Source organism: Ascaphus truei, chromosome 6 (assembly GCF_040206685.1).
Source record: "Ascaphus truei isolate aAscTru1 chromosome 6, aAscTru1.hap1, whole genome shotgun sequence".
In the NCBI taxonomy this organism is placed as follows: domain Eukaryota; kingdom Metazoa; phylum Chordata; class Amphibia; order Anura; family Ascaphidae; genus Ascaphus; species Ascaphus truei.
In genome coordinates, this window is record NC_134488.1 from 138654717 (window position 1) to 138670828 (window position 16112).

General features: G+C 45.3%; 1 protein-coding gene across 1 annotated transcript in view; it reads right to left on the minus strand.

Moving 5' to 3' along the window:
- The window catches only part of LOC142498181 (uncharacterized), a 76081-nt gene extending 60193 nt beyond the window's left edge, over positions 1–15888 (minus strand). Inside the window, exons 1-5 of the mRNA XM_075606693.1 lie at positions 15781–15888; positions 14233–14407; positions 5633–5755; positions 3581–3852; positions 3301–3368 (exon numbers count right to left, since the gene is read on the minus strand). Of these exons, the coding sequence (XP_075462808.1) occupies positions 3301–3368; positions 3581–3852; positions 5633–5755; positions 14233–14407; positions 15781–15795 (653 nt within the window). The 5' untranslated portion in view covers positions 15796–15888. The remainder of the gene's footprint in view (positions 1–3300; positions 3369–3580; positions 3853–5632; positions 5756–14232; positions 14408–15780) is intronic.
- Between the last annotated feature and the right edge of the window lie 224 nt (positions 15889–16112).

Here is a 16112-nt window from a genome sequence, read left to right on the forward strand (position 1 = left end):
TAAAGGACTTATATCATTTATCAAAATTGGATTTAAATGTTGGAGCGCATATCACTATTCGACTTTAAGCAACCTTTGAGCATGTTAATCCAAAGGGTGGATATGGGTTGGAACACCCCCTGATGTGTGTGAGCCAATCGGTATCCAGCTTTGAGTTGTAATGATTCAAAGCTAGAGACACTCCCTGAGGATATTCAAATTGAGACATGTTTCCTAAAATAAGTGATCAGTTAGGATGAGGAGTCAGTAGGAGGAGAGATATTGAGTAGAGCTGATAGAGAAGCGGTGTCTCCCTCTTACCCCACCTGGGTGAGAGGGAGGGAAATTATGTTGCTATGAGCAGAGGGCAGAGAAGCAAGAGCAGGCCTATGCTGTGTATGCTGCTCTGCCAATAAAGAACCCCAGAAAGAAGCTGGAGTGTGTGTGTCACTGTTCCTGGTGTGAGAAGGAGAGAGTGTCAGTGGGGTCCCTCCTCTGGAGACCCCAGAGGATCCCTACTGGCTGGAGGCGCTGCACCACCCAGAGAGAACAAGAGCAAGGTAACCTGTCCCACACCCCTCAGCCCTCCTGTTTGCCAGCAGGTTACAACACCAAGACCGTGTACAGTAACCAGAATGAGTGTACCCCCCGATTTCATGTCGGGTAGGGTGAAAGAGGGTTACATACATATATATATATATATATATATATACAGTGGTCGACAAATCACCAAAAAATCTACTCGCCACACAAAAAAATCTACTCGCCACCTAGTACCAAACGTGTGCTGCTTGGGCCAATAGGAGCTCGCCACGATGTTAAATTCACTCGCCCGGGGCGAGCAAATGTATAGGTTTGTCGAACACTGTATATATATATATATATACATATATACATACATATATACACACACACATACATACATATATGTATAGTATATACCTAGTAAGAATATATACCTAGTAAGAATATATATTTTGCTTACTATTTAATTTACCCTATGTCCTGATTTTGTAAGTACAGTAATGTGTTTTTTCTTTGATCAGCATACAAGGATTGAGAAATCACTGTCTAACTGCCTGTTTTATTTTAGGTGAGCAAGAGGAAGTCACTTAGGGAACAGAAACTAGACAAACATGTGTCTATTTACTGGGATGAGGCAGAGGCCTAGGTGTTATGTATGTGTAGCATAGCCTCCTGGCTGCTACCTATTTTCCTGGGTCCTACCAGTGTAAGTCCTGTTAGGGGCAGGCAGTGGATGGGTTAATTCCTTCAGAAAGGCCTTGTGGGGGCAGGCCGGCAGGGGGCGGCGCGTGCACAGCGCTGCACCCGCACACGCGGTCCTGGGAGGGAAAGGTTGCGACGAGAGGGAGCGTGGCCATGACCTCACGCAGCTGGTTCGCCCTCATTGGCTGAACCGCCGGTGGGGGCGTGGCCACGGCTCCGTCGCAAGTTCCGCACACAATTTTTGTGTGTGTGTGGAATATTGCAGTGCAGCGCGGCTGCTGAATGTGCTCCGACGCATGTACTCAGCCCTGAGCGACTGGGGGGCCGGTGCTTGTGCGCACAGAGCACGCCTCGCAGTCACTGGTACCGCAGCCTAAGATACATTTGATGAGATAAATAGGAGAGGGATCGGGTGCAGGAAAAGTACTTAAGCCCACAGTGCAATCACAGAGACAGCTGACGGGGAAGGCAGCTTTTACATGGAGCTGGGGAGCATCCTAACAAAGATATGATGCTTCTCACCTGCAGCAACTTTCAAGAGTCATCAGCAGTAATATTTAGTGGTCACAGTGATAACAGCAGCGTTATTCCCAAGTAAAGCCCCCCAAGCACTGCGGAAAGAGTGCGGCGTATTAAACCATCGCAAAGATGCAGTGCAGCTGCTTTCCATGTAAGCGAGAGGATCATGGAAAGTGTCCTGGATTAAACTGAAAAGAGAGTTACCACCCACAACAAAGACAGGCGTCATTCAGCTTTTAAAATGTGTACAATATAATATATGAGAACAACAAGAATAGAAAGCGCCCGATCCTAGTGCAGCATGAAAAAATACAATTTAATAAAAATAAATTAACCAACAAATGCGAACTCACAAACAAAGGATAAATAAAAGCATATAATGAGTATACTCATTCGCCAAACGCCCAGGGAAGAGCGTTTTTTAGCTGCTGCCACACTGTGTTTACCATTCATTCTATCCCACTGCCCACTGTACCACGGACGGCCTCTGGTACTGCTTAGAGACTTCTCCGATCAGCCCCTGCATTGCGGGGTCACAGACCACAATCCTCACATGCGGATTGCACTCACAGTGAGGAGGACTTCCGGGTCACCACGTGGAGACCTTTCCTGTATCCCCTGCTGGATGTCGGTTCGGAGGAGCTGATACTACATAGACTGAGAGAAGGCACACAATACAGGCACATCGTGGGCGTTTGGCGAATGAGTATACTCATTATATGCTTTTATTTATCCTTTGTTACTGAGTTCGCATTTGTTGGTTCATTTCTTTTTATTAAATTGTATTTTTTCATGCTGCACTAGGATCGGGCGCTTTCTTTTCTTGTTGTTCACAGATTTCTTGGAGTTCGTTGGTTCCTGTGGAGAGCAGCCAGATCCTAGCATGGACCCTCAGTTTGGTTGATTTATAATTTTTATATATTTTTTCCATTTTTGTATTTTTCATATATTTTCACTTTTTTATATATCAGTATCATTTTTGTATTTTTTCATTCATCATCCATTCCATATTGTTCAGGAGGGATTCATTAGTGTAGCAGTTTAATCACCCACATTTATCATTTATTATAATTGTTTGTTCACTGGCATATATGTATACTTTTATTTAAGCAGCTTTTTAACATTGGCATTTAGCCTTCATTTTAACATATTGTATGTAATTTTATAGTGTGAGTCAATCAGTCAATATATTGTGTTGCTCTCTTCTTGTCAGTCACCCCTAATATATCCATTTTATATACCTCTATTGGTATTAGTGAGTTTACACCTGAGGAGCGCAGTCTATTTTTTGTTTGTAACAATATAATATATGTGCATATAGACACGTTAACTCTCATTCAAGTCAATGGGAGTTAATAGCAGAACATGTGTGATAACCCGTAGCAGCATTTGATGAATACAAGCTATGCAGCCGCCATTAATAATCCCATACACCGTTCTTTTCTCATGCATTGCTTAGTGCCGTGCTGGATACAGTGACACAGCTGCTTTATTAGAACAAGTAACCACATAAAAGAAACATCTAAGAAGAGGGTGTCAGGGACGATTTAAATGATATATATAAAAATACTTTACCTCATCCAATTAGAAATCTTTTCTTCCCTTGCATCAATATACTCATGTTCATTTTTACCTTTATTGATCTGTTTTCATTAAAAAAAAAGTTATATTAGTATATTCACAAGTGAATAACGTTTGATGCAAAGGCATGATGACACTTTAGTAACTGTCACCCGACCTTAAATTGTGTGTGAAGCCAGAACTGGAATTATTTATGATGAACATGGCAGACACTACTATGTAGATTAATTCAGCATTTCAAATATTACACATGATATAAGAATGAACTACCAACCTGCCAAGCGTAGCCACTTTTAGCCGCTTCCTCCTCATCCGTTGTGATCCCCTCATAAGGTCCGAAATGTACTCCCTTCTGAAGGATTGCAGCCTCATTCCAGACGCCAAGCCCAGCACATGGAATGCTAGAAGGTCCGATGCTCATCCCAGGGGGCAGAGTAAGAGATGCTCTGCTCACATGTCCCATTTCAACGGCAGAGTCCTGGATGAAGACTGGAGCACCATGCACTGCACATTCATCGATGAAAAACGCCTGACATTCCTCACAAACTAGACGGGAGTATGAGAAGCAGAAAGAAAGATAAGACTCATGCCGCAACGTCAATACATAAAGGTTCCCCGGATACACAGTGCTCAGTGTCGGTGCTCCCTCATATAAAAACCAACATGGCTGCCGGTGTCCACCAATAGGAAGCCGCAATCAATGATATTGCACCTTCCTATTTGTCACATTGAATTCCCGTTGGGAGCTTTAACCACCGGCACAGAAAATTGTATGTATGTTTGCCAGGCAAAATAGTGTTCTGTACCCGTAAAACAATACAACATTGTATTGTAAAATAGGTCTTTCTTTTATTCCCGTATCCCCCCATTGCACCTGTTCTTAAACGCACATTAAGAACCAGATGCCTGTTTATCTGTCTCTGAGACCACCAATGTCCTCGCCTATCCCCTTAACTCACCGCTCCCAACATAACTGCCCTGTGGCCCTCTGAGCCCCAGAGGTTAGAAAAGACGTTTTACAATGTGTTACTGACCTCTCTGGCACTCAAGGGGTAAACTCCCCGGCACATTATTCTCCTCCCAACTACACGTTCATTTCCTCCTCTCTAGACTCCCCACATTATACCCCTGAGACGCAATGGGAGTCCTGCCTCCAGCAAGATGGCTGAAAGTGAGCTACCAGCAGGCGGGAAATCGCACTTTCCAGTGAGCCGTATATGCATGTGTGTGTATATATACATACAGTATGCATCTCTATAGTCTCCCCTGCTCCCATGCCAGCCAACCCTCGTTTTGGCTCATCACATGACGGGGATAACCTATCCGTATTCAGTGCACTCTCGTGTGTACAGTTTGAAATAATAACCAATGACTGGCACAAAGTGTTATCTAAAGACAAATGTCTTATTTGCAAAGCCTTTATATGTTACATTTAGACACTGGTACACTGAGTGCATTCAAAATGTGATATCATGTATTACTGGGATTATTCATCTCTGCATGCTCAAAACACTACAATATATATATATATATATATATATATGCATCTTGATATAACATTTCAGCATAAGGCTGCTGCCAGGGTAAACGTGCGCTGCTGAAAAGCGCGCTGCTGCCAGGGTTTTCGGATTTATGCCTTTTCTGCCTGCCCGGCCCCCACCCTCCGGCTCTTCTTTTTTGTGCGCATGCGTGTGCTAACTTCATACCGTATGTGCAGGCGGCTCCGGTCGCTTGTGCACATGTGCAGGCTGCGACGGCCGCTTCTGCACACGTGCAGGTGGTGCCGCCCACTGGTGCGCATGGGCAGGCGATTCTGCGCATGCGCAGAAGGCACGGGGCGTATCTGCGCATGTGCGAGGTGGTGCTTTCATTTCTGCTTCTGCGCACACGTACAGGCTGCTTTAGCGCATGTGTGACAGGCGATGGCCGCTACTGCGCATGCGTGGCCTACAACCTCCTCTCTGCCTGGAACTTTGAGGTATGTGGTTTAAGGTATGCGCAGGCGCGCGTCTATCAGTAGCGTGATGTCACTTCCGTCGTGCATTTTCGTTACAAAACAGGTGATTTTCCCTATCAAAACACTGTAGGTGCCAGCAAAGAAGTTTCACTTAAAAAAATGTGTCTGCTCAAGCTGCCCGCCGGGTAACGCTCACGGACACACGCGCACTCACCATGGCCGCTCACATTGACTTAATGGATCTAATCGCGTCCCGCACGAGCGTGCATTCACCCTGGCCGCAGCCTTAGCCCAGTTTGAATGTGATGAACTCTGAATGTTAGTAACATTTGAAACAGATTGATTGCTACAATGAGAAGTGAAACATACACAAATAGTCATCGTCTTGCAGATCATTCACTTCTGTATATGTTTTTCTCTCAGTCCTTCGCAAACCGTAGATCCGCTTAGATTGTTCCATGTCACCATTCCCTGAACATAGTTGCTTAGAAACTAGAAAAAATAAGAGATCAATTATTATTTTAAGTTTTCCTGTAATATCGTTAGTAGAAATGTGCCCAATTACCTCCAAAATTTGGATCCGCCTCGAATTTGAAAATTCGTTACAGCCGGGAAAATCTGTGGATCCGTCTCAAAAGTACAAATCTAATTAAAAATCTGCATCAAAAAAGAAATCTATAAGCGGATTTGGATATCCGCGAATCCACACGCAAATTTGTTTGAAAAAAAAAAACATATAGTGCCCTAAAATATGGGGGTAGGGAGAAAGAGGTTCATTTTAGGTAGTGTCCCAAGTGCCTTCCACATCTACTGAAATCACCCCCCAAACATGCCAAGAGACATGTGTTCAAGCAGGAGCACACCTGTGAGATATGGAAAGTATATTTAAATGACTCCCACCCCTAGAAAATTTCTACAAGGCCTACAGTATACTGACAAGCCAGGTCCTAAGGGAATCTGTGAGGAAGGGAATACTGCCAGGTCCAACAGGATCAGAACCCCCAATCTCTGTTATTACAGGGTGGCAGTTTTAGCAGTGAGATAAACCAGCAGCTGAGAAACTACACTCTCGCAGCATCTGTTTGAGCTCCACTGCCACTAAGGCTAAGGCCCCGCTCCCTCAGTCAGCGCGCCCGCACTGCAGACAGGCGGCGCACTGACAGGCACAGACCGCGATATGCGGTCTGTAGGGAGCCGGGAGCGGGAGGGGGTCGGGAGTGGGAGGGGTGGGCGTGTTAAAACTTTGCCAGATCGTGGTGCCGTCCACCCCCCCACCACCACCCACACACACAACCCATACACACAATACATAAAAAATGATGAGCACACAAGACAGTGCACTCAGTAGAGAATTCACTTAAATGCACACCACTTACATATAAAATATAACCTTTATTGACATTACATAAAACATATATTACTGATAATGTAGGTGTAACCAAAATTTAAAAATAAGTTTGACGAACTGCCTGTCACCTAATCTAAATAGTTGACCACTAAATAGCAAGTTAAACTAATTATCTAGGATACACAAGGCAGATACAGCAGTGGTATTGATTAACCACCTAGGACCAGATCTAAATTGCACCAAAAAATGCCATATGATGATAGTATCAGGTTAGGTGCATATAGTTACTGCCATAAGTATAATGTAACCTCAAGCTCAATCTAGTAGAGGTATATATCAGGGACAGGGAACTCCCTTAATAGTCTGAGTGAAGTGTGGAAAATCCTGACATAGCAAATCAACACTGCACCTATATAGCACAGATACAGATGCAGGTATGATCAAACCTAAACGACCACACATACATGGACAGGCACAGCAAGATAGTGCCAGTGTGTGAGTCCCAAGATATAAATCTACCTATGGTAATGTAACTGCTGGTCAGCTGTAGTATCGTCAAGCTAGAGTAAAAAGACTTCCAAGTAGGAGTCTTACAGCATCATTACGTGCCCACTGTCTTGTGTGCTCATCATTTTTTCTGATTCACTTCAGTTCACAGTTTGCACCCACCTGGTAATTATAGATTATTTTTCAATCAATTAGTATGGTTTTCAGTTGATCACTCCCTATCACCTCTTTTTTTGTTCACACAACACATACACACAACACATACATATACACTCACACATTTTCCCTGCAGTTCCTTCCCTGCTCCCCTCCCATCCGTAGCTCCTTCCCTCCCCTCCTCCCCATTGGCTGACTCGCGTACCATGTGACGCATCAGCGCTGAAAAGCAAAAGGAGGTTGTAGCTCCAGCAGGCTGACGCGTCACAGTACGTGGTCAGTCCTGCCGGAAGGAGGCAGCGGGGGCAAGGACCATTCGGGTAAGGGTCTGGTGGCCCTCGGCCGCGCGCGCTGCCGGCCGCAGCGGGTTCGCAGCCTTAGTAGGACGTCACCAGTAGTGACCTCAGTGATACTAACTTACGTCACTAAAACCCGACACGTGTTCCGCAAACATTATGCTATATTTGGGGCTACAGTGTATAGAGTGCTTGTTGTCTTGGAAACCGATTGGTAGTTAACCCTATATTTCAAATCTCACTATTGAGTGCAATCCCTGTAATGTACCCCCAGAAAGAGACGAAGTGTCAGTGAGAACACTGACAGATGTGTGTCACATTGTCTATAACAGCCACTACCAACATATTCTCAGTCCTCAAACAGATATTATGTTACAGATTGGGTACTAGTTGCAGCATAGGATTATTATTGCAGTGGGGGATTGTAGTTGTGACAAATTAGCAGGGAGCTGGTTAATTGCAGTCACTCAATTAACCAGGCTCCGCCTGCCTAATCAGAGCTCTAGAAACTGCTGGAGATTCCTTCGCCCACAACTGTGCAGTCACAGGACAGAGATACTCCTTAGCACACAAGGGTGCTGAAACAAGAGAAGCCTGCACGAAGACCAGACTGATATTCCTGGGAGCGGCTGGACTGCAAAGCCTGCATCTGGAGCAGCTCGAAATGCCGGACCGGCACGGTCAGATAAGACTTTCGGATATATTGCTCCCTGATAAACTATTATATGTTTTTGGAACTGGCCTACCCAGCCAGTCTCACATAGTTAGGGCATATACGGTTTAGTTATTCTTCAAACTGGAGTAGGTGTTTGTTTATTTGGTTTTGTATGCTGTACTCGGTATAAAGGAACAGGCTCAATAAAGCCAAGTTTTCATTTCACCCTAATCAGTCTCCATTAGTGGATCTCTGCACACATCTCTTACAGTGGCACTAGCACTCCTGACGAAGCCGACAACAGTTCTTGCTAGCTGGGCGAAACGCGTTGAGTGGATCTATTTTGGACTTGGAGGCGATCCGTAGCACACCAGACCTGCAGCCGTGACGTCATCTTTCCTGACGGGCGCAAAGAGGGGAGTTCTGATTTCAGACACCGAGCAGTGGGAGCCAGCCGAATACCCAAGGGAGGCGGTGAGCAGTTCGGAAAACCTCCACTTTCACCATTTGTGTGATACATGCATGATTTTTATTGACAAATTGTAAGTGCGCTTTTTTTACCTTCGTTTTATAAAGATTTATCTATCGTATTGATCGCACTATGTAATCTTCTCTCTCATCTTGCATATAATATATACATTGCTGACGGAGCGTTTGAAAGAGGGGTCCTGACTGCAACGATCTTTATGGGTGGCAACCCTATTTGCCAAACGTCTTTGACTTGCTGACGTCCTGTGAGTAGATTAACCATATGAGCCAAGACACAATCTGAAATTCCACTGAATTCATTACGTCTGCACTTATTTGTGTACCATTTGTTTTCTTTTCCCCATATGCTCCCCCTGGATTGTTTGAGATACTAGCAGTTTTATCACATTAGTGTAAGGAATCCACTCCTGAGTTTACTGGTTACCTTGCCATGCAGGCCTGGGCAGTCCTGGAACACTCCTCCTGGTATCTACAGCAGCTGTGCAAGCTATTTACTGCAGCTCCAGCCTGTGCTCTCTCATTGGAAGAATGCTCTTACACTCCCCCTTCTGAGATTGGCCCGCTGGCCTTTAAATACTGCATTCCCACAATGCTTCTCTGCTGAGCATAATCCTTCTTGGATGTTCACTGTGTTTGCCACAGCTACCTGTTTGGCCGCCTTGTTCCTGTTTCCATGGTTCTATGTTCATGTTCCTAGTTCCTGTCCTGGTTCATGTGCTGAAGCGTTGGTTTCCCAGCGTATCCTTCAGCCCCACGTTTTTAGAGGCCTGCTGCCTTTCCCATAGAAGAGGTCTGCCTTCCGAGTCCTGAGGTCTGCTGCTCTCTCTTCTCGCAGAGGCCCGTTCTGGACTCCTGCGCTGAAGCATTGGTTTACCAGTGCTGCCTGGCGGTGTGCCCACTCCGGTCAGCCTTCTCCTTCCTGAGACCGTCATGGGCCGTGGACGCCACTCGCGCAAACCCCGTTCCCGACCTGCAGCAATTACGCTGATTTCCTGTTGCCGACTCCCTGCTTGGACTACGTTTACCCTGATGTCTCCAATCCTGACCCTGGCTCGTCCACTGACTATGCTGCTCTCACCAGTCCAGACCCTGGCTCGTTTGACTATGGATTTCGCATTCCAGATCAGTCTGCGCGGTCTAAGGTCGGTGCTTATATAACCCCACCTCAGCCACGCGGTCCGACCCCGGTTTGTGGCGAGCACAACCATGACAATTCGACAGCGTTTTATTGACGTGTCATGTTTTCTAGTTTCTTGTTCAGCAGTTCTAGCAGTGTGAGCTAACCCAGCAGCTGGATAGTGCCAATCTCACTGCATACTTTAAAATTCTATTGCTACCACCTGTAGCTACGCATACTTGTGGATACTACCCCCTGACTTCCTTCCTTTACTTTGCATATCTTCCAGGTATCGCAATTAACTCCTTTTTGTTCACAAGGTACGTTCAACTGGCAATCAGGAAGTGGAAGTAGTCTACTTGTAAAGAAAGCCAGTGGGAGAGGGCTATAAGTGTGAGCAGAGAGCAGCAGAGCACAAATGTATGCTGCGAGAGTGGCACTATCCTTCAGCTGGGTTAGCTCACACTGCTGCCCAACAAGCACTCTATATAGGAGACTCAGTGATGTTCTCCCTGTAGCCCCAGCATGTTTGCGAAACGCAGGTTTTAGTGACATCAGTGTGAGGTCACCAGTAACGACTACAGTGATACTAAGTGGCAGTAGAGCTCAGAAGTATCAAAGCTCATTGCTAGAACTGCTGCTCCCCATGGTAGAGGTTGTGGGCTGTGATCCTGTTGGGCATGATAGTACCCCCCTTCCTCACAAGGTACCTTCACACCTGACTTGTCAGTGTACGCCTTGTGGGAAAATCTTTATGGAGGTATTGGGTGTGAGTAATTTAAACATACTTTGCATATCTCCCAGGTATATCAGGGTTGCTCCTTTTTGAGGACACTTGTGCTGTTTGGGGGTGGCTACAGGGGAGATATATATATATATATATATAAAGAAAAAAAGTGCCCAATCCTAGTGCATTACTGTATAAAAAATGGATTTAATGTTCCAAAAACTTAATGGTTAATGGTTAAACTCACAAACAATGAAGATAAAAAAGCATGTATGAGATCAATACTCATGCTCCAATTTGTCAGCAAGAAGCTTCTCCTCTGCTCAGCTGCTTCGCAGACCAGTGTGGTCCTCGTGAGTCTCCGTCCAGCAGGAACTCTCGGCACCAGTGGTCTCTCAAATTCTTCCCCCGGGGAACACAAACCAGATGTCCCTGGTTCCAAGCAAGGTGGAAGGAAGGAGGCGGAAGTGACAGGACCGCAGATGGTAGCAGTCTTTGAGTGAGGTGGCAGCAACTTGCTCAACAAACACTAAGTCATCCACAGCACATTCACCCTACGCGTTTCCTCAGACTTGATGATTTCATCAGGGGATGGACTGAGACATATCAACCGGATATATATACCCAGGGTCCTAATTGGTTGCATTAAATTGGTTAAATGGAGGCTCCTGTGTGTAATTGGGTATACCACTATACATAAATCAAAATAATAATGTTTAAAGGTCCTAAAAAAGTGTTTATACAGATTATACAAATCTTAAAACATATAAATAAATCTCTATTAGCAGTTTTAAATGATATATATAAACAAACACTATGATATAAACATACATTGTATAGTCCCATAAATTATCCAAAATTGAACACAGACAGATATTTCAAACATAAATTTCATATATACACACACACACACACACACACACACACACAGACCTCGGTTATCCGACGGAATGCATCCTGCGGACCGTCGAAAAGCAGGTCCAATATTAACCAGTGGTGGTTCCCGTCGGATACGTGAATCCGGCGTCGGATAATGTGTCTGGGGACTGCATTATGCGGCACCGAATAACACGTCCGTCGGAAAGCAGAACGTCGGATAACGAGGCCTGCCTGTATATATAGTACTTGGAATCCTACTAAACTAGGCATCTCTCCACCTCCCAAACCCATATTTCAGGCCACTGGAAGTTCTTGGCGGATCAAATTGTGTCAAATCTGCGAGCAGATGTAATACAATATATTCCGATGGAATCAGATGGCGGATTCCAGAGACATTTTTTTTGTGCCCAATCTGCCTGCGGATTTCATCTCTCTCAATATTGTGCAAATGACACCCTATAAAAATGAAAGACAATCAGTGAAGCCATAAGGCTGTATGTAGTGAAGACATATTGTGAGCCCCAATGACATCCTGCGGATTTCCTATAGGCCCCTCACATCAGTAGGACTTGCAGTGGAGGCCAGACATTTCCAAGTCTCTAAACTTGAGGCCAGTGAGAGTGAAGAGAAGCAAATGAACTGCAACGTGGATCTCTTTATCTCCTATTCTCAGCGGCCCTGTGCAGACTGCATAGTGAGGGGATAAGGAGATGGCTGCACCACCACAAGCCTGATGGGATAACCAGGAGTTTGGTGAGAAATGGCTCTGTGCCTTCTCAGTTATATTCCCATATTCATTCTGTATGGTGGCATGATCCTTATAATAATCTCTGATTACATACTAAAGGCCAGATAAACTAATCTTTGCTAATGACGGGGGAAACGTTGGGTAACCTAACGCATATACACACAAGTAGTTATATGCAAACACAACGGCTGTTCTTAAACTCATTAGCATAGGCTTAATGTCTGGTTAAATTAGCACCAGCTTGTAATATATTCAAATAACAGATCATTATACCTGTCTTACCTAAAGGTGGCGCTAGTGAGAGAGAGACCAAGTTCAGGGTGCCAGAGACAGGAGGTGGAGGGTGCGTGTCCGCGCGGCAGACTGCTGGGCGATGTGTGCACATTATCCCCAGCAGACCTTTTCAAGCTTTCAGGAGTCGGGGTTAGGGATCTGTGTTGCACTGTTAAAATCATTTTCAAGAATGATTTCATTGGCTGCCGAAGTACCAGTGACGATGCTGCAGCTTCAAAAAACAACCAGAGTTGTTTATGCAAAGTGTAGCAGCGTCAACTCCGTACTTCGGAGACAAGGAAAGCTGCTGCCCTGACAACAGATAATGATTTGAAATACTTTGTTTCTGACGTCCGCTCGCACGTAAGTACGCCACCCCTCCGAAGCCGGCACCCTGAACGAGGCCCAAAAGAGAGACAGTCTTTTCTATACTAAAGTTCCACGTTAATTATATACCTCCCCAAACACACCTATAAACCATAAGTAAGAGATACCTGAGCACAAATAGGAGCACACATAGGATAGCCAGGAATTGTGCTAATTTATATCATGTAAATATAATTTGTATATCCTAATTACCATATTTCCCAAGTATTTGTATTGTATTGTATGTCTTTATTTATATAGCGCCATTAGTGTACATAGCGCTTCACAGTAGTAATACATGTGGTAATCAAATACATTTCAGGAGGGGAGATGCGGAGACAGATTTAGGAAAAAGTAGAGTGATTCTGGCAGCAGCGTTTAGGATAGATTGTAGGGGAGACAGGTGAGAGGCAGGAAGGCCGGACAGCAGGAGGTTACAGTAATCAAGACGGGAGAGAATGAGGGCCTGAGTCAGAGTTTTAGCAGTCGAACAACAGAGGAAAGGGCGTTTCTTAGTTATATTGCGGAGGAAAAAGCGACAAGTTTTAGAAATGTTTTGAATGTGAGGGGCGAATGTGAGAGAGGTGTCGAGTGTGACCCCTAGGCAGCGTGCTTGGGCTACTGGGTGAATGATTGTAGTTCCAACAGTAATGTGGAAGGAGGTAGTAGGGCCAGGTTTGGGAGGAAGTATGAGGAGCTCTGTTTTAGCCATGTTGAGTTTAAGGCGTCGGAGGGCCATCCAGGATGATATAGCAGAGAGACATTCAGAAACTTTGGTTTGTACAGCAGGTGTGAGGTCAGGTGTTGAAAAGTATATTTGTGTGTCGTCGGCATAGAGGTGATAATTAAACCCAAAAGATGTTATTAGGTCACCTAGAGAGAGTGTGTACAGAGAAAAGAGAAGAGGTCCCAGGACAGAGGGGGGTATATATAACTTGGCCCTCTAATAAAATAAAAAAAATTCTCTCTCTCTCTTACGCTATCTCTCTCAGGACTTGGATGGGAGCTACGCCTGTAGGTTAGACCGTAATTAGCCAATGGCCTTTAGTGGATATGCAATGTTATATGAATGCTGTGAAGCCATGTATACAGGTTATTATTATACTACCTGAAAGTATTTCCTGTTATTCCCAATAACAATGTATCCAACTCAGCCCCTAGTGACTATGCGGTGAGAATGTCTTTACTTTGCTGAAGAAGAAAATGTCCCATTCATTGGACTAGAGCTGAACTTTTCAGATGGTAAATGCACGGATTTTGGATGTGTTTAGACGTCACACCGTGCTTTGGGGGCGCAGGGTGCTGTGACCCACAAGATCCCTTTATAAAAAGAGACAGAAACCGAATCTTTAAAACAAAGTGCACCCAGTTGTGGCAGTTGTGACACTTACTTCTTTCTTGAACTTACCGTTTGCATGCAGAACAGCTTGTGCTGTACCGATACTGACAGAACTTGGGGTGTCAGCTGGGAAACCCTTAAATTCCTCCTGGTTTTCCTCCCCATCAGAATAAAACATTGCTGCCAGAATCTGCTCATTCTTGTGATCTTCATCACTTGAGAACTCAGGGCGGGTCTTCCTCTTCTGTAAAAGGGTATAAGTACTTACTTTAGGGTGATACGAAGATGTTTGTTCATTGAATTTCACTGTCACAAACCTGACATGTGATCTCATTCAATATGGCGTGACGCCGCTTCTCTGTGCCAGTGACATGTGTGCGCTCCCTTCTGTAATGATCTTTGTGGGTTTATAGAGCAGGAAATCATTTGAATGAGAAACCCTTAAATAAACAATCAGGGTCAGTGACAGGAGGAGAGCTGCAGTGTCCCAGCTTTCCTCAGCTGCGGGTCCCTCTCTTGCCAAACCCTCCCGCAAGTCTACAATTCTGCATCAGATGTAAGAAACTAATCTAACACACGCCGCAGCTCTGCTAAGAAAAAAAACAGAGCCGTGCGTCCAAACACGCGTTTCTGTACGTTGATGCATATACCCCTTAGAGCAGAGGTGGGCAACTCCAGACCTCAAGGGCCACCGCTAGGTCATTAGTATGGTTTGCTCAGTGTTAATATTCCTCCTCGAGGATTTTACTAAATAAGTCTGAGTCCCCTGTGCCGCTGAGCGCACTCATGCTTGGAGAGCGGTGATGTCACCAACTCTCCAAGCACGAGTGCCGTTGTGTCCTTGCTATTTCGCAAGCATACGCGGGGGCGTTGCAAGCAAGCTGGGCGCGGTTCAAATTCAGATTTTTTGTTTTGTTTACGCAAGCGGCAAGCGTGGGTGAGCGTCCGTGCCCGCGCGCTCCGCGTGAGCGGGGATATAAAAATTGAAATAGCCAGAAGCAACCTCGCCAAGCACCTCGCGCTCAGCGGCACAGGGAACTCAGCCTAATGTTCTTAGTTACTTTATGGGCTATTTAAGGGATTAAACCTAAATGTAGCAAGAAGGATGCAGCAGTGCCAGAGTCCTAGTGATTTGCACTTAATTCACCAATTATATTTAAGGGACTCCACAAAATGTATGTCACAGAAATATCTGGAGTTGAAACCTTTGATTCAGATCATGAAGGGGTTTAATACATCATCCTAAATCACTATATGTACACTAAATGACCACAATGTCATTAACATAACATGAAAACTCTAATTAGGTGACCTCAACATGATGAACCATCTACAAAATGATGACCACACACCATGACGTCACTATGACGTTCTGCAGTCACGTGACCATCCCCGGGCAGCAAACAGATGAGTTGATAACCTGAGTGACGTCACGCTGATCGTGACATAAATATATTACATGTAAAGCTATTGTCAGTGCGCCGGGGGCTAGCCGGCCTCCGTGTGACGTCATACATTCAAACAAAGCCGTGGTGAGGTCATACTCAATGTAATGAGACAAAACATGTCTCCAAACTGTGAGGTGACATAATAATGAAGCTCCCGGAGAGCCCCTACCCCGTGTCCGGCCATCCCCTCCGCCTGTAATTACACGGGCTCCTGCTGCCGGTCCCGGCGGTACCCGTCCGGACTGCTGTCCTCGGGCACACACCGGAAGCGGAAGTGCAGAGAGGGCTGCAAACAATGTCATCCCCCTTCACTGAACAAGATGTTAGCAACTCATTGCACAGACACCGCAGGTTCTAGGTCGGCGGGGTTCAACCATTTTTAGGTTGGGGAACCCCAGAATCCGATTGTGACATTCTGGGGGACCCCAAACCCCGCCTCTCCCTTCTCTTCCCCCTCCCCGTCTCTCGGCCCCTCACCTCTATCTTTCTCCTCACACTCCC